Here is a 21,570-nt window from a genome sequence, read left to right on the forward strand (position 1 = left end):
ACTCGTAACTCAGATATTCATCTCTATGATCATATCATAGACATTCTATCCTCTTGTCACGAAGATCTTAAACTTCACTCTGAAATTACTTGAACCATTCAATAATTCAGACTTGTGTTTCATCAAGTAAATATACTCAACATCTACTCGAATCATCTGTGAAGTAAGAACATAATGATATTCACTGCATGCCTCAGCACTCATTTGACTGCACATATCAAAATGTGTTACTTCCAACAAGTTGCTATCTTGTTCCATCTTACTGAAACCGAGGCTTTTCAGTCATCTTGCCCATGTGGTATGTTTTGCATATCTCAAGTGATTCAAAATCAAGTGAGTCCAAACGATCCATCTGCATGGAGTTTCTTCATGCGTACACACCAATAGACATGGTTCGCATGTCTCAAATTTTCAAAACGAGTGAGTCCAAAGATCCATCAACATGGAGCTTCTTCATGCGTTTTACACCAATATGACTTACATGGCAGTGCCACAAGTAAGTGGTACTATTATACTTTTGGCATGAAAATGTGTATCACTACGATCGAGATTCAATAAACCATTTATTTAGGTGCAAGACCATCGAAGGTATTATTCAAATAAATAGAGTAACCATTATTCTCCTTAAATGAATAACCGTATTGTGATAGACATAATCCAATCATGTCTATGCTCAACGCAAACACCAAATGATAATTATTCTGGTTTAATACTAATCTTGATGGTAGAGGGAGCGTGCGATGTTTGATCACATCAAAATTGGAAACACTTTTAACACATATCGTCAGCTCTCCTTTAGCTAGTCTCCGTTTATTCCGTAGCCTTTTATTTCGAGTTACTAACACTTAGCAACCGAACCGGTATCTAATACCCTGGTGCTACTAGGAGTACTAGTAAAATACACAATAACTTAATGTATATCCAATATACTTCTATCGACCCTGCCAGCCTTCTTATCTACCAAGTATCTAGGGTAATTCTGCTCCAGTGGTTGTTCCCCTTATTACAGAAGCACTTAGTCTCGGGTTTGGGTTCAACCTTGGGTTTCTTCACTGGAGCAGCAACTGATTTGTCGTTTCATGAAGTATCCCTTGTTGCCCTTGCCCTTCTTGAAACTAGTGGTTTTACCAACCATCAACAATTGATGCTCCTACTTGACTTCTACTTTCGCGGTGTCAAACATCGCGAACACTTCAAGGATCATCATGTCTATCCCTGATATGTTATAGTTCATCACGAAGCTCTTAGTAGCTTGGTGGCAATGTCTTTGGAGAAACATCACTATCTCATCTGGAAGATTAACTCCCACTCGATTCAAGTGATTGTTGTACTCAGACAATCTGAGCACAAGCTCAACGATTGAGCTTTTCTCCCTTAGTTTGTAGGCTAAGAAAATCGTCGGAGGTCTCATACCTCTTGACGTGGGCACGAGCCTGAAATCCTAATTTCATCCCTCGAAACATCTCATATGTTCCGCGACATTTCGAAAATGTCTTTCGTGCCTCAACTCTAAACCGTTTAACTGAACTATCACGTAGTTATCAAAACGTGTATGTCTGATGTTCGCAACATCCACAAACGACGTTTGGGGTTCAGCATACTGAGCGGTGCATTAAGGACATAAGCTTTCTACTGTCCGCATAATCGCTACTTTCAACTTTCAACTATATTTTCTCTAGGAATATATCTAAACAGTGGAACTAAAGCGCGAGCTTACGACATAATTTGCAAAAGGTCTTTTGACTATGTTCAAGATAATTAAGTTCATCTTATGAACTCCCACTCAGATAGACATCCCTCTGGTCATCTAAGTGATTACATGATCCGAGTCAACTAGGTCGTGTCCGATCATCACGTGAGACGGACTAGTCATCATCGATGAACATCTTCATGTTGATCGTATCTACTATACGACTCATGCTCGACCTTTCGGTCTCTGTGTTCCGAAGCCATGTCTGTACATGCTAGGCTCGTCAAGTTAACCCTAAGTGTATTGTGTGTGTTCCGAGGCCATGTCTGTACATGCTAGGCTCGTCAACACCCGTTGTATGTGAACGTAAGAATCTATCACACCCGAACATCACGTGGTGCTTAGAAGCGACGAACTTTAGCAACGGTGCACAGTTAGGGGAGAACAGTTCTTGAAATTGTTGTAAGGGATCATCTTATTTACTACTGTCGTTCTAAGTAAACAAGATGCATAAACATAATAAACATCACATGCAATTATATAGTAGTGACATGATATGGCCAATATCATATAGCTCCATTGATCTCCATCTTCGGGGCTCCATGATCATCATCGTCACCGGCATGACACCATGATCTCCATCATCATGATCTCCATCATCGTGTCTTCATGAATTTGTCTCGCCAACTATTACTTCTACTACTATGGCTACCGGTTAGCAATAAAGTAAAGTAATTACATGGCGTTGTTTAATGACACGCAGGTCATACAATAAATAAAGACAACTCCTATGGCTCCTGCCGGTTGTCATACTCATCGACATGCAAGTCGTGAATCCTATTACAAGAACATGATCAATCTCATACATCACATATCATTCATCACATTCTTCTTGGCCATATCACATCACATAGCATACCCTGCAAAAACAAGTTAGACGTCCTCTAATTGTTGTTGCATGTTTTACGTGGCTGCTATCGGTTTCTAGCAAGAACGTTTCTTACCTACGCAAAACCACAACGTGATATGCCAATTGCTATTTACCCTTCATAAGGACCCTTTTCATCGAATCCGTTCCGACTAAAGTGGGAGAGACTGGCACCCGCTAGCCACCTTATGCACCAAGTGCATGTCAGTCGGTGGAACCTGTCTCACGTAAGAGTACGTGTAAGGTCGGTCCGGGCCGCTTCATCCTACAATACCGTCGAAACAAGATTGGACTAGTAACGGTAAGCATATTGAACAAAATCAACGCCCACAACTACTTTGTGTTCTACTCGTGCAAAGAATCTACGCAATAGACCTAGCTTTGATACCACTGTTGGGGAACGTAGCAGAAATTCAAAATTTTCCTACGTGTCACCAAGATCTATCTACGGAGAAACTAGCAACGAGGGAAGGAGAGTGCATCTACATACCCTTGTAGATCGCTAAGCGGAAGCGTTCATGAGAACGGGGTTGAAGGAGTCGTACTCGTCGTGATCCAAATCACCGGAGATCCGAGTGCCGAACGGACGGCACCTCCGCGTTCAACACACGTACACCCCGGTGACGTCTCCCATGCCTTGATCCAGCAAGGAGAGAGGGAGAGGTTGAGGAAGACTCCATCCAGCAGCAGCACAACGGCATGATGATGGTGGAGGAGCGTGGCAATCCTGCAGGGCTTCGCCAAGCACCTACGGGAGAGGAGGAGGTGTCGCGGGAGGGAGGGAGGCGCCAGGGCTTCAGGTATGGCTGCCCTCCCTCCCCTCCACTATATATAGGGGCAAGGGAGAGGGGGGAGGCGCAGCCTTGCCCCTTCCTCCAAGGAAGGGGTGCGGCCAAGAGGGGGGGAGGAGTCCATCCTCCCCAAGGCACCTCGGAGGTGCCTTCCCCCCTTTGGACTCTCTCCTTTTTCTTATATCTTGGCGCATGGGCCTCTTGGGGCTGGTGCCCTTGGCCCATATAGGCCAAGGCGCACCCCCTACAGCCCATGTGGCCCCCCGGGGCAGGTGGACCCCCCCGGTGGACCCCCGGACCCCTTTCGGCACTCCCGGTACAATACCGATAAAGTGCGAAACTTTTCCGGCGACCAAAATAAGACTTCCCATATATAAATCTTTACCTCCGGACCATTCCAGAACTTCTCGTGACGTCCGGGATCTCATCCGGGACTCCGAACAACATTCGGTAACCACATACAAACTTCCTTTATAACCCTAGCGTCATCGAACCTTAAGTGTGTAGACCCTATGGGTTCGGGAGACATGTAGACATGACCGAGACGTTCTCCGGTCAATAACCAGCAGCGGGATCTGGATACCCATGTTGGCTCCCACATGTTCCACGATGATCTCATCGGATGAACCACGATGTCAAGGACTCAGTCGATCCCGTATACAATTCCCTTTGTCCAACGGTATTGTACTTGCCCGAGATTCGATCGTCAATATACCGATACCTTGTTCAATCTCGTTACCGGAAAGTCTCTTTACTCGTTCCGTAACACATCATCCCGTGATCAACCCCTTGGTCACATTGTGCACATTATGATGATGTCCTACCGAGTGGGCCCAGAGATACCTCTCCGTTTACACGGAGTGACAAATCCCAGTCTCGATTCGTGCCAACCCAACAGACACTTTCGGAGATACTTGTAATGCACCTTTATAGCCACCCAGTTAGCTAGTCAACTAGAGGCTTACTAGGGACATGGTGTTGTCTATGTACCCACACATGTATATGAGTTTCCTATCAATACAATTATAGCATGGATAATAAACGATTATCATGAACAAGGAAATATAATAATAACTAATTTATTATTGCCTGTAGGGCATATTTCCAACAGCCGGTGGCATGGATCGATGGGCAGACCAGCGCGCGTACAACGGCTATGATGGGCCGCCGCATGGCGCAAGGTCGCCGGGTTGGGGCGATGCAGGTGTCCCGATCAAAGAGGGCCGTGACGGCTGGCGTAGATTGACGAGCGGGCCGGCGCACAGACGACGGTCATGAGGGTCCGCATGTCGCGCGGGGCCACCATGTCGGAAGAAGCCTGCCGGTTGCGCCGGTGTCGGAATAGAGGCACACGGGGGTCGATGGCGGCGGCGGGGGACGCAAACCGATCAAGCATAGATCGGAAGACCCAAAAAAATGCCGATCAAATCGACCAGCGAGAGAGAGAAAACCCGGATCAAAGGCTCAGGAAAAAGACTCTAGGGAAGCCGGTCAACATGACCGGCGGACGAACCCTAGGTACGGGCGGCGCAGCCCTCGGCGGCGGTCATGGAAGCCGACTGCCCCGGGGCGGTGCGCAGATGCCGAAGCGGAGGCGGCTAGAGTTTAGGATCGAAGTAAGGCTGATACCATGTTAGAAGGAAGAGAAAGAGTACAAGATATAAAAGGCAAGACGCCTTTGATAAAGATAAGGTAGAAGACGGATTACAAATTTTAGACTACTAAATAAACGCATTCCAAATATATCTCTAACACTCACAAACTTAAAGCTGCCCTTGGGCTTGAGAACGAACAGCGTCCGAGCGGGCCATTTCCAAGGAGTTGCTGCCGACAGGGTGCAATGCTGCACATGGCCTTATTAACTCCCCGCTGCATGCAGAGGTGGGCATGGCGTGCGAACACGCGGATGCTATATGGTCAGAGGCGTGTGGAGCAGACATGGCATCTGTTGGTTCTCGTAGAGAAGAAAACTCTTCACCCTCTCCTTGATTTACATCCAAACTACACTCCACCCTACTCGTTTCACATCCGTCTCACATCTCGCAACCTCTCATCGGGCCAAGCTTTACAAATTTCTCAACGATACAAGCGTTAGGTTCGTTTGTGTTGCCATTGAAATCGACAGGAGTGTCCTAGGAGGTTTGTCATGGTCTACTCGCAGCTCTGGCGACCGACCAATGAAGTAATCACGGGGTCCACGCAGATGTGGTGCAACCTGGGCCGCTGGATCGAGTATATGATTATTCACACGAATATGTTATTAAAGATAAATAGATTGAAAGTTTTTCTAAAAAAACATGAAATCCTACATCTAGTTAGGATCAGTTTAATGTTATCAAACCAGTCAAGGCCGTTCAAATCCTGGTGCTCGCATTATTTCTGAATTTATTTCAGGATTTCCGGCGATGCGCTTTCAGTGGGAGGAGACGTTCCCGTCGACGACGAGGCGCCTATGGTGACTTCGTAAATCTCAAGATGATATGCCGGCTCAGTCTTTCGGAGGTGCTCATGGGGTAGGGTGTGTGTGTGCATTCATAGGGATGAGTGTATGCGCGTGTATATGAGCGCTTGTGTCTGTACTGATGCTCAAAAAGAAAAAAAACCAGTCAAGGCCGTTCGTGGCCGTCGGCCGCCACGCAAACATGGTCGCCCCTAATTTTTCGTAGCCTCAAGCACTCAAGGCACGTCACTTCAATAATAGTAGTACAACGAACATAGAAGTAATAAAATTTACATGTAGATCCGTAGATCATCTAGCGACGACTATAAGCACTGAAGCGAACCCCTTAAAATACACTATTAGCGTGCTATTAATGAGACGTTGTACACTAATTTATTTAACGAGACATTGCTTAAAACGCTATAGTGTGCAATTAGCGGTGCAATAGTGCACTATTTTTTTCACTGAGTTTGACAACAAGTCCGTTCTTATTAAATGTTATAACTAACAACGTGGGCTTGGACGAAATCAACCTGCTGAGATGTCATATATTCCCTGTTGGCTAGGATAGCACAGAGCTATCTAGCCTATCCGAGTTCGATTCACAAAGTGACCTGCGGTGCTTAAAGTTTCTTCTATAAAAATATGCATCCAAGGTAGTTCTGGATGGTCTAGTTTTTTGGATGTCATATATTTATGTGCCAGTGTAATTGACAATCTCACTTCTGAAAAACCTTACATATACTTCCTCAGTTCCGTAATACAAGCCCTTTTAGCTTTTTCTATGTATGTTCAGTCATTTTAGTATATGTATATAGTCAATATTTTGAAGACACATTTTAGTATATATGTTCACTCATTTTATTATGTATGTAATCAAAATTTTGAAATAGCTAAAAGGTCTTACATTTTGGAATGGCGAGAGTATAAGGATAATTAGTTTGATGCCAACATTTGGCATTGCCAATACTTTGCTAGTCAACTTCCTGTGAGGTCGGCAAGTAAACTTGATAACCAACCAAACACTAGCCAATATCTGGCATTTGCCAAGTGTTGGCATTGCCAATTTTTGGCATCAAAACAATCATACTCTATATAAAGTAATATCAACAAGATAATTGCACCCGATATCACCACCCATGAGAAATCTAGAGATAATTAAGATATCGAGAATGCACACACTCAAAATTACGACAAAATGATAGACGAAGAGAAAAAAAATGTAATCAACGGAAATCAGGCATCATCATGATCTAATGCTTATGTCTGCCAACTAGGAACCAAATGTCCTTCAGTCATTGTCGCATTTGATCGATCATTCCGCCCCCTTTTATTGGACACCAGGGAAGCTGTAATGAACCTTTCAGTTTTGAGCTTTGGTTAGTTGATCTAAACAGTTTTGTTTGATATATGTCCGATTTTTGAAAAGTGTGCGACAATTGAGGAAGTGATACATTGGCCTCCTCTAGCTCCTTATATTTTGCGCTCGGCACTTTTACTTCAAGAGAATCAAGACACGATCTATAAACTTGTAGGTGGCTAGTGGCTCTCCGGGGGAGGCGATGCTTTCCTCGTACAATGCAGCATGTTGTGAAATCATGCTATCAGTAGAGACCAAGCCGCTGCTTCCACCTAGAAGGTTGTCCATATCATCGATCACGGGGATGTATGCACACATCTTGAAGCTTAGATCGATGTAGTTGCTTGGTCGTATGACGATGCGGCGACCATCGTCGACAACGGTGAGTATCCCCATCCACCCGGAGTACAATAAATTGGAAACCTTCAAGGGCAGCGAATACACATTGATTTGACAGTGTAGATCCCAGACACAAGTAGCATGGTCTTTTAGCAGCCAGACGTTGTGTCGACAAGGCGTCAACCAAACCATCTCGGTGTGGAAGATGCACAGGCGTCCGCCAAACCCAGTCAAGTTGTAGCGATGGTGAATGCATCCTCTATCCATGACGAATGACGGCAATGACGGCATGGATCCAAACGTCTCATTGTCAAGGTTGAAGAAGAAGACGAACAGGTCTTCCGACTGAGATCAAGCTTATGCCTGGCCAACCAATACACGTGCCCTTGCTCAAAGACGCTCAGGTCGTAGCGGTTGTCTACCCAGTCCAGCGGTGGTTTCTCAGGAGCACAACCCTTGGCCGGCCTCCAAAGCGCCGGGACGGAGTTGATCTCGTAGACCTCATATTTCACGGATTCCGGGAGGCAGCAGACGCGCACAGCTTTGTGCGTCATGGTGCGCGTGTCGTAGCCTAGCCCTAGGTGTCTGCTACGGTGGTCGCCCTTGTCCGGGCTCTCCGGCAGAGCTGCCATCCTGCCGGTAGACGGGTTGAGCACGTAGTGCGTCCTTCCGGCTTGGAGGATGAAGAGGCCACGGCACTGCTGCGTGACGAGGCGCGGGAGGAGGTTCCCCGTGGGGCGGCCGCCAACATCGTGAATATGGGGGAGCTCCATCAGAGTCGTACGACCAGGGTTATCCGGCGACCCCACCTGCACTTTCGGGCGGCAGTGGTAGGTTGAGCCCCAGTTCTCCACGAACAGGATCCTTGGGCCGCCGTGGCGGTTGGCGAGGCGGAGGTGGAGGTTGGCGAAGTCGCCGGAGGCGAGCGTGGCGGACCAGGTGCGAGAGAGGCAGCGGCATCTGTGCACTGCCTTGGCCGGCAGCCGCGCCAAGATGTCCTCGATGACGTCGTCGGGGAGGACCGGGCATGGATCCTCCAAGGACGACGGCCGCCGCCGGCGGGTGTTTGTTTGGAACATGCCCTAGATCGCGAGAACCGATGGATTACGCACACGAGAAACGACGGAAGCACGCGAGAGAGATCCAGATCGACCGAAAGGGATTGCACAGGTCGATCAATGAGCTTTTGTTTTGTTCGTTTGTTTGCGTGTTTTTTTTTTTTTTGCTGTGACGTTTGTTTGCGTGTTGATCACCCGTTTTCCCGTCCACACACGTATCCTCGTGTAGATGTCCACCAAGTACCATACGATGTTTTTTTCCGGGCCACTGCTACGATTTGTGCAATTACAACCGCACGATGGATTTCTCCTTCCTCAACTACTTCGTTAAAAAATAAAAGAAAAATAGTCATGGCGCATGTGATACAGGCAGTCCGTGAACTCCCCAGAACCCAGCCAGCTCGCCGGCCACCCTGGCCCGCTTGCCTCGCCTGCCGGTCGCCGTCGTCGCCGGTGGTTGGCTGGCCGCCGTCCTCTAGCCAAAAAATACATGGTTCCAACAAACAAAAAGCTTGTGTCCAGCAAAAACAATGTAAGGTTCCAGCAAAAATAAATGGATCTCGTCGCCGGTGGTCGCCCTCCTTGGAGCTTGCATCATCTGTCCTCTAGCATGTCGTCGCCATCGTAGCACCTGCAGCTCGAAAACATGCTGCTTCCAATATACAACAACCATGGTTGTAGCATCCCAGCGTCCTCATCTCCGGCTCGCCGTCCTTGTCTTCCACTGCCATGTCCAGCAACAAAAAACCTTCAGTACTTGGTTGAAGCAAAAAGGTTTGCTGGTTCCAGCAAAACTTACCGATGGTTCCAGCAAAAATCCCAGCGGCAAAAAACTCGGATAATCCATTGTAGCAAACAAATTAGCCAGTTCCGGCAAAAGAAAAGGCTGGTTCCAGCAAAAATCTCAGCGGCAAAAAACTCGGATAATCGATTGTAGCAAACAAATTAGCCAGTTCGAGCAAAAGAAAATGCTGGTTCCAGCAAAATAAAAACAATAGAGAAAAACACTAGTGCCGATAGCAGCAATAATAAGGGCCAATTCCAGCAAAAACAAACGCTGGTTCCAGAAAAAAAATGCTTCGTGTGGCGACGCGCGTCCGATTCCAGCATAATCACCTACCGGTCGGTTCCAGCATCTCCTACCGAGGTTCTCCATGCGCAGTAACACCTCCAGCTCGCCATGTCGTGCGTCCCCATGCGTAGCCGGCCGCCCCACATCGAAGCACATCACCTATGTTGCCGCCTCACAGCCCGACGACGTGGGTAGATGTGGGGGAAGGAGAGGAAGGAGATAGGTGATTGTGGAGGGGTTGTCTAACGGGAGATGAGAGAAGAGATGTCTCTCCATGGCGGCTGATGTAGGAGGAGGTAGCATCCGCGGGATGGGCTGAGAGAGAGAGAGAGAGAGAGAGAGAGAGAGAGAGAGAGAAGGGAGAGCATCCGCGCGTCTAAGAAAGAATAAGGGGAACGAGTGGCTAGCGATCGCAGTGCAAAAGGATAAGGTCGACTGCGTCACGTCTAGATGCGTATGGAAATTGTGCGAAGCGAGCGAGCCATACGACCGGCCCAGCATTGGGACGGGGCGCCGACATAAAACGTTTCCCTTTTTTTTTGGGAAGTACCATACGATGCTAATTAAACCTGACTGCAATTGCAAACCAACTTGTGATTGGATGGTTAGAGGGATTGTGGTATCCCAGCCACCGGGGTTCAAATCCTGTTGCTTGCATTTATTTCTGAATTTATTTCAGGATTTCTGGCGATGCGCTTTCAGTGGGAGGAGACGTTCATGTCGATGACGAGGTAGATGATATGCCGGCTCAGTCTTTTGAAGGTGCACATAGAAGTAGGGTGTGCGTGTGTCCGTTCATATGGTGAGTGTATGCGCATGTATATGAGCGCTTGCATCTGCACTGTGTTAAAAACCCCGGACTGTAATTTTCACTGTCAATTTTTTTTAAGGTTAATGTCGCCGCTTTATTTAAGAAATATAGTCCGGAATTTCATCCGAGATTACATCTAACACATAATCTGGGGGCATCCTGACCCAAACATTACACAGTTCGTCTCCTACCCAACCTTTGCTAACTTATGCGTGGCAACATTTGCTGAACGACTAACCCAGGACACCTTGTACTCCAGTCTTGCACCCAGCATCTGTTTAATATCTTTGATTCATGGCCCTGCCGCCGAGAAATCCTGGTCCGAACGAGTGAGCATCTGCACCACCGCCTTGGCTAGCTCCAAATGTATTATGTTGATGTTTAGTTGCACGGCCACTTGCAGCGCCCTCCGGCAAGCTAGTATTTCCGTCGCCTCCGAATCAGCCGTGTGAGGGAAGTGGCGGCAGCTGCCCGCGATGAACGCTCCGTTGTGATCGCGAAGAACAGCACCACCTCCTCCCTTCTGGCCGAACTTAGAGACCGCCCCGTCCGAGTTAAGTTTCACCCAGTTTTTCTCAGGAGCCTCCCACTTTTGTATGCATGTAGGAGTGCAGTCCCGCGGTTTTGGCTGATGAGTGGAGTTCCATTCTTGCATGTGTGCCGTAACTGCTTCCATGATTTCATCATGTGGGTTAGCTATCTTCCTCCCATCTCTAGCTTCATTCCTGGCCAGCCAAAGACCATAAGTGACATCGATCATTGCCTCCGTCTCATCATCCGCTGCATGTGCGAACCGTACTCCAACAGCCACCTAGCCAGTGCACTGTGTGTGCTTATGTTTTTTTTAGAAAAGGAGGATGACCCCCGGCCTCTGCATCTGGGAGATGCATACAGCCACTTTATTGATTATTCTCGAGGACCTTACAAAGAATTACAACAATATGCCTGAATCCGCCATCTTGGCAACATATGCCACTACTCCTATCCATATGATGAAGGGGTGCTACCTGGGCCACATACCCGGTCTACTCACCTAAACCTATCATCAAAAGCCAGAAGCTCCAGCCTAGCCACATACCGGGTCTGGGGCATAAACTGGTCTGACGCACTCACATGTGTCGTCGCCGCCATCTTTCACAGGTCCGTCTTCAGAGGCTTCTACCTTGTCAGGCCACTCCGTCATCGACGCCACCTTGACGCCAAACAACTACCTCCACCTGCGCGAGTTCATCCCCGCGCATCGGGCGCCGAGTCTCCACTGCACCACGCCGCCGAGATTCGCCGTCATCAATGTGAAGGATGAAGTACCGCTCCACCAATAAGGCACCCGCTGGTCCCTCGATCTCGTGTACGCCTCCAAGAATGACGCCCCCAAGGAGGAAACGACACCAACGCGTCGCCGTCATCCGATCAACTGATCTAGGGTTTCCCCCGGAGGTAGCGGATAGAGGTCTAGAGCTTCTCCACGGCGATGCCTTCAAGAAGGTAATGACACCACAGGGTGCCACCAACGCCGGTCTTGGCAACAAGCCGAGCACAAGGTTTTCACCCGGATCCGCTCGAAGAACCTCCATCACGTATTGTGCACACGGGTCGCCGCCGATCTGAGCCGCCGCACATCGAGCAAGCCGCACCGGGCAGATCGGATCTTTCCGGAGGGCAAACCACACATGGCGCCGACCCAACCACCAGGCCCTCCATACCGCCACCGCCGATCCGAGGACAGATGGTCCGCCGCTGCAGATCCGGCCACCACCGCCGAACGCAGCCAAGGCCGCTGCCCGACGCAGGGCCGGCCGCCGCAACCGCCACCACCACCGCCCTAGGACGAGGCCGCCGCCGCGCTGCCGCAGGTCAAGGCAGGCCCGCCACGCCACGGAGGCCAGATCGGCCGTGCCACCTCACGCCGCGGAGCTCCGCACCGTCCCCATGGCGCGGGAGAGAGGAAAGGCCCCCGCCACCACCGTCAGCCCCCGGGCAAAAGGCCGGCGGCGTCCTTCAGCGGCGGCGGAGGGAGGGATGGAAGGAGGGGGAGCCCCGGCGGCTAGGGTTGGGATCCCGCCCGAGTCGCCCGGGCGGGGGCGACGCGGGGGGGCGGGAGGAGGTGGAGGTGACCGTCCGGAGGAGGCGGTGTGTGTGCTTATGTGGATTGGAGGAGCAGCCACCGCCACGCCTTTCACTGATTGCATCAGACTCGAGAAATGAGCAGAGTGTTGACAGGACCAAAACCTATGCATGATTGTTTCCTCACGCCCCATGCAACACAAAAGACGCTTGGCTAGATCCGACGCCGATGAAGTTCAGACCCCACGGCAAGCCCATTGCGAATTAACCTCCACATGTGGATTTTGGCCTTACCAGGAGCATTCGTATCCCACATCGCCATGTACGCTTTATGCTTTTCAACGGATGACGAGGATTCGGGCTGTCCCGACCTTGATCGCTTCATCGCCATTCTCAGATAGTATGCGGAACGGACAGTAAACATCCCATTCTTAGTAAAATTCCAGGCCAGAAAATCCTCCGAACCAGGACCACCAATAGCTACTTTCTTGATATCTGCTGCATCCGATGTTGTAAACATGGCATCAACTTTCTCACAATCCCATGCTGTACCAGAAGCGTTAAGAAGGTCAGCAACCTTCGTTACACCTTGTATATACTGCTGGCCCAGTGGTCGCAGCCTTCCACTCCTCGGGATCCAATTCTCGTGGTGTATATTAATACGAGATCCATCACCGATCCTCCAAATTAACCCCTCACTCAGCAAATCTCTCCCATAAAGAATGTTGCGGTAGGTGTAAGAAGCGTTGGGCGGACATGTAGCAGCCAGTACTGAGCTCCCCGGGAAATATCGAGCCTTGAGTACCCTGGCAACAAGAGATGATGGATATGACAGAATTCGCCGGGCTTGCTTGGCCAAGAGGGCCTGATTGAAAGCTTTGGATCACGGTATTCCATCCCTCCGTCCTTCTTCGGCGTACACATCTTATCCCATGCGATCTAATGCACTTTCCTTTCACCATTCGTTGCACGCCACCAGAAATTCACAGATATCGAAGTCAGGTTTCGGCACGTCTTCTTTGCGAGATGAAAACAACTCATAGTTAAAGTAGGTGTAGCTTGTAGCCCAGATTTAATAAGGACCTCCCTCGCTGCCTTGGAGAGCCCTTGCCCCTTCAAACTCGCCACCTTTCCTTTCGAGCTCTTCGTAACATATTTAAAAGTGCCATTCTTGGACCTTCCAACATGTGTTGGTAGTCCCAAATATTTCTCACAAAGGGCTTCGGACTCAATTCCACCGTTTGCTTCAGAAGATTTTTATTTCCCTCTGAGCATCCTTTACCAAAGAAGGTGGATGACTTTTGATGGGAGTTCGAAGCACTTTATAATGTCAATTTTTTAGGGAAGTACCATAGAATAAATTGGAACACACATGAACAATAACGACCTTTGATAAATCTAAAATTCATGTTCGAAGTACTTTAGAGTCATTGTCTCTAGCTCGTCTTTTACATCTCCATTTTCCCTAACCCTCTGGTCAAAGAAACTACAGACAACGCCCGGTTTAAACTAGGATTTTAGGAAGTCGCATTAGCCGCACACCCTAATAGGCAAGAACTAATGTGACTATGAACATTGTAAGTAACAAGGCAACCGCCTCCTCCCCTAAGAAGGGCTTAGGGTTCCTCTGCATCCTGCCGGCATAGCTGCCGGTCCAGCTAGTCTCCGGTGGCCTTAGGACCATGGAGGCGTGGTGGATCCCGGTCCTTGCCGTTGGGAGGGCTTTATTTTTAGACGTTTCGTCGAGTTTTATTAGGGTTTCTGTCCTGTTCAGGAAGACAAGACGACGCAAGCTCTCTTAAGATGGAATAAGTTTCTCCACGCCTAGCCTCTGCCCCAGTGATGTGTATAGCACCGTTGATGGGCAAGTGGAGGTGTGTCTCCGGCGCATCTGTCCATGGTGAATTTGCTCGGATCTGGTCGTACGTAGTTCGTGTACGTCCGTGTGTCTTCAGGTTGCATCCTTCGGATCTACGTTACTCTTCATCGGCGATGGTTGTTGTTCTGTTATGCTGGTTCTATGGGGTCTTAGAACGATAACTTTCCAACTGCCTATTAGGGCATCCACAGTGTAGTATTTTGCCGCCTCCATCCTCGCCTCTAAGCCAATAGAGCCCGTCGCCATACACTGCACGCTGACGCCTCTAAGCCAAAATCGTTGGCGTCACCTCTTAGCTTAGAGGCCGTCTCCAACCTTGTTCTTTGAATAAAATATTCTGCTGGCCCGACATGTCATGCTGTGAGGAGTATGAGAAAACTGAACCATGCTGCCGTGAGTGGAATGAAAGATAAAATATTTTATGTTGTGGTGGGGCATAAGTCAAAAGCCAAACAAAACGTTATACTCCCTCCGTTCCTAAATATAAGTCTTTGTAGGGATGTGGAGTTTCTACACCCAGGAGCAAATGCTCCGGGTGTGAACAGTAAAATAAAATAAATTCAAAAAAATGTCAAAAAAATTTGAATTTTTTTTTGCATACTTATACAAATGTTTGTTGTGCATGTAAAATTTCATCGCGAAATCACATTGGTGGAAGGTGTGGTAAAAAAACAAAATTGATGCTCTAAAAATGTTACTTACAAAAGCATTTTGGAGCTCTGATTTTTTTTCCGGCACAACTTGCATGAATGTGATTTCGTAATGAAAATTTTCATGCACAAGAAACACTTGTGAAAGTATGTCACAAAAAAAATTCAGAATTTTTTGAATTCTTTTCTATTTTTTTTGATTTTACTGTTCACACCAGGAGCATTTGCTCCTGGGTGTAGAATGGTACTTTCGTCTTTGTAGAGATTTCACTAGGTGGACTACATATGAAGCAAAATGAATGAATCTAAACTTAAAATGCATCTATATACATCCGTATGTGGTTTACAGTGAAATCTCTACAAAGACTTACATTTAGGAACAGAGGGAGTACATTGCATGGTTCTCGGCTAAGCTTAGAGGCAAGCATATGATGGGGCCATGTTAGAGGCAATGTTGCCTCTATACATTGTTGATGCTCTTAGATCGGATGCTCAAATCAACTTAATTATACGATAGTCTGATGGATTGCTATGGATCAAACTACTGATCTCTTTCTCTAATATGTATTATGGGAGATCAGCACTTTCCAAACCTGTCCGGCAAATTAATTAACACCCGGTCACTCAAAAAAAAGAAGAAGAAGGAAAAACCTAATCAGTTACCCTTCGCCTAATATTTAATTTGCATATCACTTTCGTGCTAGTCCGTCTTGTTGAGGTGATTTCTGGTTTACTCGGTTGATAGTGTATATTGGGCTGTCTTCTTTGCATTCCCATTGCTTGGTTATTTGTATTATTTCTATTTGTAGACCAACTAGCTTTAAACTAATCTAGAGTACATTAATTAAACTTATCTATTTGCAGCTGCGGCCTGCCCAAGCTTGGAAGCGCCGTAGCCGACATATGAACACGCTTTCATACACGCCACCAACAAATTAGTCCATTTGTCATCCAGTAAAGCCTAGTGGATCACAGTATCACACACTAAGTAGTAAGAAAATAGTAATTATGTGGATTGATTGACACAAACTACCAATTAAGCTAACGAGACGAGATGTTAATTGGCGGTCTGATGGAAACCACTTGTGCGTAATGTGTATATGTAGTGTTTGGACTGTGGAGGCTCTTCTACGTACGGCAGTCCATACATTAGCCATTTGGAATAGATATAGACACCAGTAGTATATATTTTACGGTTCATACATGAGCCATGTTGATCCACGTTAATAAGCGGATCAATTTGGTTCCTAGGTGGATGTCAATCAATTAACTCAGATTCGTTTTAGTGGAGGTTAACTTCTCATGGTGTCTTTACTGTGAAAGTATATGTATACGAATCTTATAGATTCTTGAACCTATTTTCCGTTGAAAGTATACTTGGAAAATAAATGTTCCTTTCAAGATCAAAGTTTTTATGTGATTTTTATAGATGGAGGTAGTTCTTATCAAAAATAACCTTGCTAAACGTAATTGATATTGTAGCAAAAATATTGTTTCTGTGATCAGGAGGAGACAATTCACCATTTATTTTTGTCATGTCCATTTACTAACTTGATCTGGCGCACAGTTCATGTTACTTACAATTTAGTACTGCCAATCAGTATTCAAATTTCTATGTGCCCGTGCGTTTATTCACTTGACAGACAATGATCGATCAGGTTGTAGCCGGTGCATGGGGTGCTACTGGCGGTACTACAAATGCTGGAGAGAGGTGACGAACGCAAGTACGACATGCTGACAGCTAGTAACAGAATAATCAAGAAGATGACGACAAGTGTGCGTTATCACTGCTATTATCTATTTGAAAACAATCTTCCATGATTAAGAAAAAATATTTTCCTCTTTTTTTACCATTGGAAAAGATTCAGTGTTGCTGCAGACCTGCAATAGCATACACCTCTTCGCAAACAACTCTACGTCAACATGAAATGCTCCTAAATTAAGCAAAATAATTGGTTTTAGCTCCTGGTTTAAATTGGTCTTCGCGCCATTTGGCTATGTTTATAGCTACCCTTTTTTTTGAATGCAAGTTTACACCTACTCGGACTTCTAATTGCAGGCTCAACTATTTGGACCTCTTGATGATCTATTTTGTTGCATCCTTATGTTAAGAAATTTTTTGCATTTATTTCTTGGTTTGAATTAAAACTTAAAATTATGCCTTCATGTTACTGAAATAACATAAAATTGTATGCATGCTTAAGTATATGCTCCCTCCGTTCCTAAATATTTGTCTTTCTAGAGATTTCAACAAATGACTACATACGGAGCAAAATGAGTGAATCTACACTCTAAAATATGTCCATATGTGGTAGTCCATTTGAAATCTCTAAAAAGATAAATATTTAGAAATGGAGGGAGTATTTTGAAAGATAAGCCATTTTTATTTTTTATATATAAAAGGGTTAGCCATGTTATCCTAGGTGTTTTTAAAATCTAAAATTACTAACAAATGCAAATATTTTTAATTCGTACATGGTTTCAAATGGGTCTCTGCGCCATTTGGCACACCGGGTCATCTAGTACTACAAAGTACAAATGCAGGACAAAGGTGACGAACGCAAGTACGATATGCTGACTGCTAGTAACAGAATAATCAAGAAGATGATGGCAAGTATTCGTTGGCACTGTTGAACTAGTCTTAACTAAGGATTCTATCTAGTACTTATATTAGTAAAACCTGCCGGCTAGGTCTTAGTGTCACTTGTCAAGGATCTGCTTATATATTTGAGGCCGGTCGACCACTCATCCACTCAGACACAAACTAAAGCATGATGAAGCACTTCACCACAGTGTTGGCTTCCTTACTTGTGGTCGCCGGCCTCGCTGCCACGGCTGCCGGTGTGAGGTTCGAGGCGACGAACAACGCGTCGACAACCCCCGGCGGACAGCGCTTCGACGAGGAATACGGCGTGGGCTACGCGGTGCAGGTCATGTCGGAGGCCTCCTTCTTTGTCTGGAAAATCTTCAACCAGACGGCGCCCGAGGACCGCAGAGCCGCCATGGACGACCGCGTCAAGCTCGTCGTCAACTTCGTAAACACCAACATCCTCGCCTTCGAACGCGACAGCGAGAGCAGCATCACGCTCAATGCGGGCTACGTCAACAACATCACCGGCGACGTGAGGACGCTGGTGACGGGGCTGCTGTACCACGAGGTGACGCACGTGTGGCAGTGGGGGCAGCAGGACACGAACCAGACCCACAGCTGGATCTACGAGGGGGTCGCCGACTTCGTTCGGCTCCGTGCCGGCTATGCGGCGCCGTACTGGGTGCAGCCGGGGGAGGGGAGCAGCTGGGACATGAGCTATTCCGTCACGGCGTGGTTCCTGGACTACTGCGACCAGCTGAGGCCGGGGTTCGTGGCGGTGCTCAACGAGAGGCTCAAGGACGGCTACAGCGACGATGATTTCCTGCAGATTATGGGCAAGCCCGTGCAGGAGCTGTGGAGGGATTACAAGGCCAAGTACGGCGGCTAGGGGACTTGACATCCATTGTGCGCTTTTTTTTTTTGATAATCCATTGTGCGCTTTTATTAATATCATCCATGTTTCGTACCTCTTAGGGGCTTTATTTCCAAGGTTTAGGGCAAATCTAGTAGAGCCTCAAAAATTTGTATTGGAACCTTTATTCCCTATAAAAAGTTTCTTTTGTTTCTAAGCTTGCAAAAACGTCTTACAATATGGGACGGAGGAAGTATCATTTTATTCTTTTTGCGCATAGAAACTTCATTGTAACTCTACATTCACACAGTAATAATTTCAGGGTTTGCATTTAAGCACACACAGTTCAACAACATTTCAGATCCATAATTTTGAAGTTTTCAAATTAAAAATTTGAACACGACATATGATCTAAGAGCATCTCCAACTATCCCCCCCCCCCCCCCCCCCCCCCCCCAATAAAAATTTCTGGGTTGACAGGCCGGACAGTGACCTCATAAAAGAATCTAAATCCAACCTGACCCATCCAACTCAGCTCAAATGTCCAGATTGTCCATCACCCCTCAAAGGCGGATATGCGGATATGGGCTGGGTTTAGTGTAGACTGAATTTTTCGTAAACCCGCCTAGGACAACATATGAAGTTACACATCTCACTGGTAAGAGTAGGTGGGGTGATGAAAACTACACATTCATAAGATAGGTGAAAAGTTGCAAATCGATTGCAGGTAGTTGGTTGGAACAGTAGACGAAGTTGCACATTCATTGCATTATAGACCGTCGTTTTCCCCAAATTAGAAGTTTGCACGAGAACAGTAAAGAAGTTCCACACCCAAAGTAACACATCCATTGCTAGCCAATTGGCCAAGGTCACTAGCAGGATAGTTGGGGCAGGGCCACAAACAGTGAAAAGTGTTCATTCTCAAGGTAGAGAAAGGTCACACATCAACTACTAGGCAGTTGGGTGTCATGTGATAGGAAAAATTTATACATCGACTAAGACACAGTTGCGCCGAACAGGGACTAAATTGCACATAAAAAAGTTTGTCGGAACATATTCATGTGGAATCTAATTTTTGAAGAGCATATCACGAGGATTCCGACAATGAAAACGGATCTTAATTCCATTGTTCGGTTCATAAGTTATAGATTTCGATTTTTTTAATAATGAAAATTAAATGCGTTCACACCTGTTCACGCAAGTATTTTTCTAATTATAGATTAGGGAAGATCAGCACTTTCCAAATCTAGCCAGACACTTGATATTACACACGTCTGTTTAATTAACCCCTTGTCAGTTACCTTTCGCCTACCATTTAAGTCTGCGCAGCACTATCGCGCTAGTCCGTCTTGTTGAGGTGATTTTTGGCTTACTCGGTGTCCCGTAGCTAGTTATTTTCACTTTTTGGCACTCCCATTGCTTGGTTATTTGTATTATTTACTAACTAGCTTTAAACTAATCTACTGTATATTAGTTAAACTAATCTATTTGCAGCTGCAGCCTGCCCAAGCATGGAAACACCGTAACCGACATATGGTCACCCTTCCATACATGCCCCAACAGCTTAATGCCTGGCGTGGATCAACATGGCTCATGTATGAACCGCCGAATTAGTCGATGGTTCTCCATATGTACTAGAGGGTGACGCGCGCTTTGCCGCGCCGTTGTTTAGACATGAGTTAAGCCTTCCTTTTTGTTCGACACGATATTATGGTTGGTGGCTTCGTTGCGTGTTTCACATGAGTTAAGATGCTTTTAGTTGCACTGATAATTTTCACTTTTTGTTGGCTCCGCTCTTGATAGATAGAGGCAATATCTATCTGTGAGGTGAACTAAATTATTTTGTGGGTGGTTGTGGTATTCTCATATGCAACACAAAAATCAATATATGAGTGTTACGTTCGTCTGGGAGTGGACCCATGCAAATCACGCATGAGCTATCCACTCTTTTATAGATGGGCCCGCCAGCTTCCAAAAGCGCTGATGGACCAAGAGCCAACATTCCTAAAGAGTTTAGAATCTTAAAAGATATGACACGAACAAGTAAAAAACAAAATTTTCAGCAAAAGTATTCGAAAAAATAATAATGTTTAGATCCGCCATTCAACATTTGACAAAACTTCAGAACAAATAAAGAAATTGAACCAGCACTGCTCATGAATGAACAGGCAAGCCGGCTAGGAAAAGGTTTATGACCTAGACCTTGCAAACTAATAAAACTTACCAACACAATCCAAATTTATACAAACCGAACTCTCCAGCTGAATCCAGCAAAAAACATTTTAAAACTTTGGGCTAAACCCATTTGCTCTAACTGAACCAAACCATCAATTTGAAGTAGACATCAACACATGAGCAAGCAGCAAAGAGCTCTTGATGTCAATTAATCCCATGCAACAAGCAGCTGTTTGATATAATTAGAGAACTCCAAGTGCCGACCTAAATTGTACGCGCGTGTCCGTTTGCATTCAAACGGATGAAAATATTGGCCCTACGCGATGAACCAAACCCAAAAGTTGTCCGCTCACTGTCTGTCTGGACGCATTTGCGGTCCAAATTTACGTCCACACAGACACGAGACAGACACTCTGGGCGTCCGCTCGGTGTTTGCCTTGGGCGCGCGTGTTAGCCGCACAACTACCCCACACGACCGTAGTCATTGCATCCACCTAACCCGAGCCCGCATTGTCGGGGATATACCCCGCGGTATGACCCGACCGGAGTCATAATCCGGCTGGGACTTGGTAAACCGGCGAGTGTTAAACCGGCAGAGTTAAGACAGATGGTAGCACCGGCAGGTGTTAAGTCAATCATAACCCGGCAGACAATGTTAAACCGGCAGATCATGTTAAACTGGCAGACAATGTTAAACCGGCAGACCATGTTAAACCGGCAGACGTTAAGAAGCCCAGGAAGGAAAGTCAAAATAGTTTAAGTCTTAGTCCGAGATGGACTCTACATGTAACCCGCCCCTTTAACTTATATAAGGAGGGGCAGGGCTCCCCAAAGAGGGACAAGCAAGAAACAATCTCTAGGGCTAGACAG

At 46.6% G+C, this 21,570-nt stretch overlaps 2 protein-coding genes across 3 annotated transcripts; one reads left to right on the top strand and one right to left on the bottom strand.

Moving 5' to 3' along the window:
* Nucleotides 1-7,317: 7,317 nt before the first annotated feature.
* LOC123100994 (probable F-box protein At1g53815) lies at nt 7,318-10,046 on the bottom strand. 2 transcript variants are annotated; one of them, XM_044522712.1, is made up of 2 exons: nt 9,727-10,046; nt 7,318-9,330 (listed from the first exon to the last, which is right to left on the bottom strand). In XM_044522712.1, exon 2 carries the CDS (start codon nt 8,625-8,627, stop codon nt 7,779-7,781), a length of 849 nt encoding a protein of 282 aa, XP_044378647.1. In that variant the 5' UTR covers nt 8,628-9,330; nt 9,727-10,046; the 3' UTR covers nt 7,318-7,778. The 2 variants fall into 2 exon arrangements, with proteins under 2 accessions (XP_044378647.1, XP_044378646.1); XM_044522711.1 differs by having other exon boundaries at nt 9,406-10,046.
* A 7,807-nt stretch (nt 10,047-17,853) lies between these two features.
* Nucleotides 17,854-18,561, top strand: LOC123082582 (uncharacterized). Its single transcript, XM_044504885.1, has one exon. The coding sequence runs from the start codon at nt 17,854-17,856 to the stop codon at nt 18,559-18,561; it is 708 nt and encodes a 235-aa protein (XP_044360820.1).
* Nucleotides 18,562-21,570: the final 3,009 nt, after the last annotated feature.

Source organism: Triticum aestivum, chromosome 1B, assembly GCF_018294505.1.
Source record: "Triticum aestivum cultivar Chinese Spring chromosome 1B, IWGSC CS RefSeq v2.1, whole genome shotgun sequence".
In the NCBI taxonomy this organism is placed as follows: domain Eukaryota; kingdom Viridiplantae; phylum Streptophyta; class Magnoliopsida; order Poales; family Poaceae; genus Triticum; species Triticum aestivum.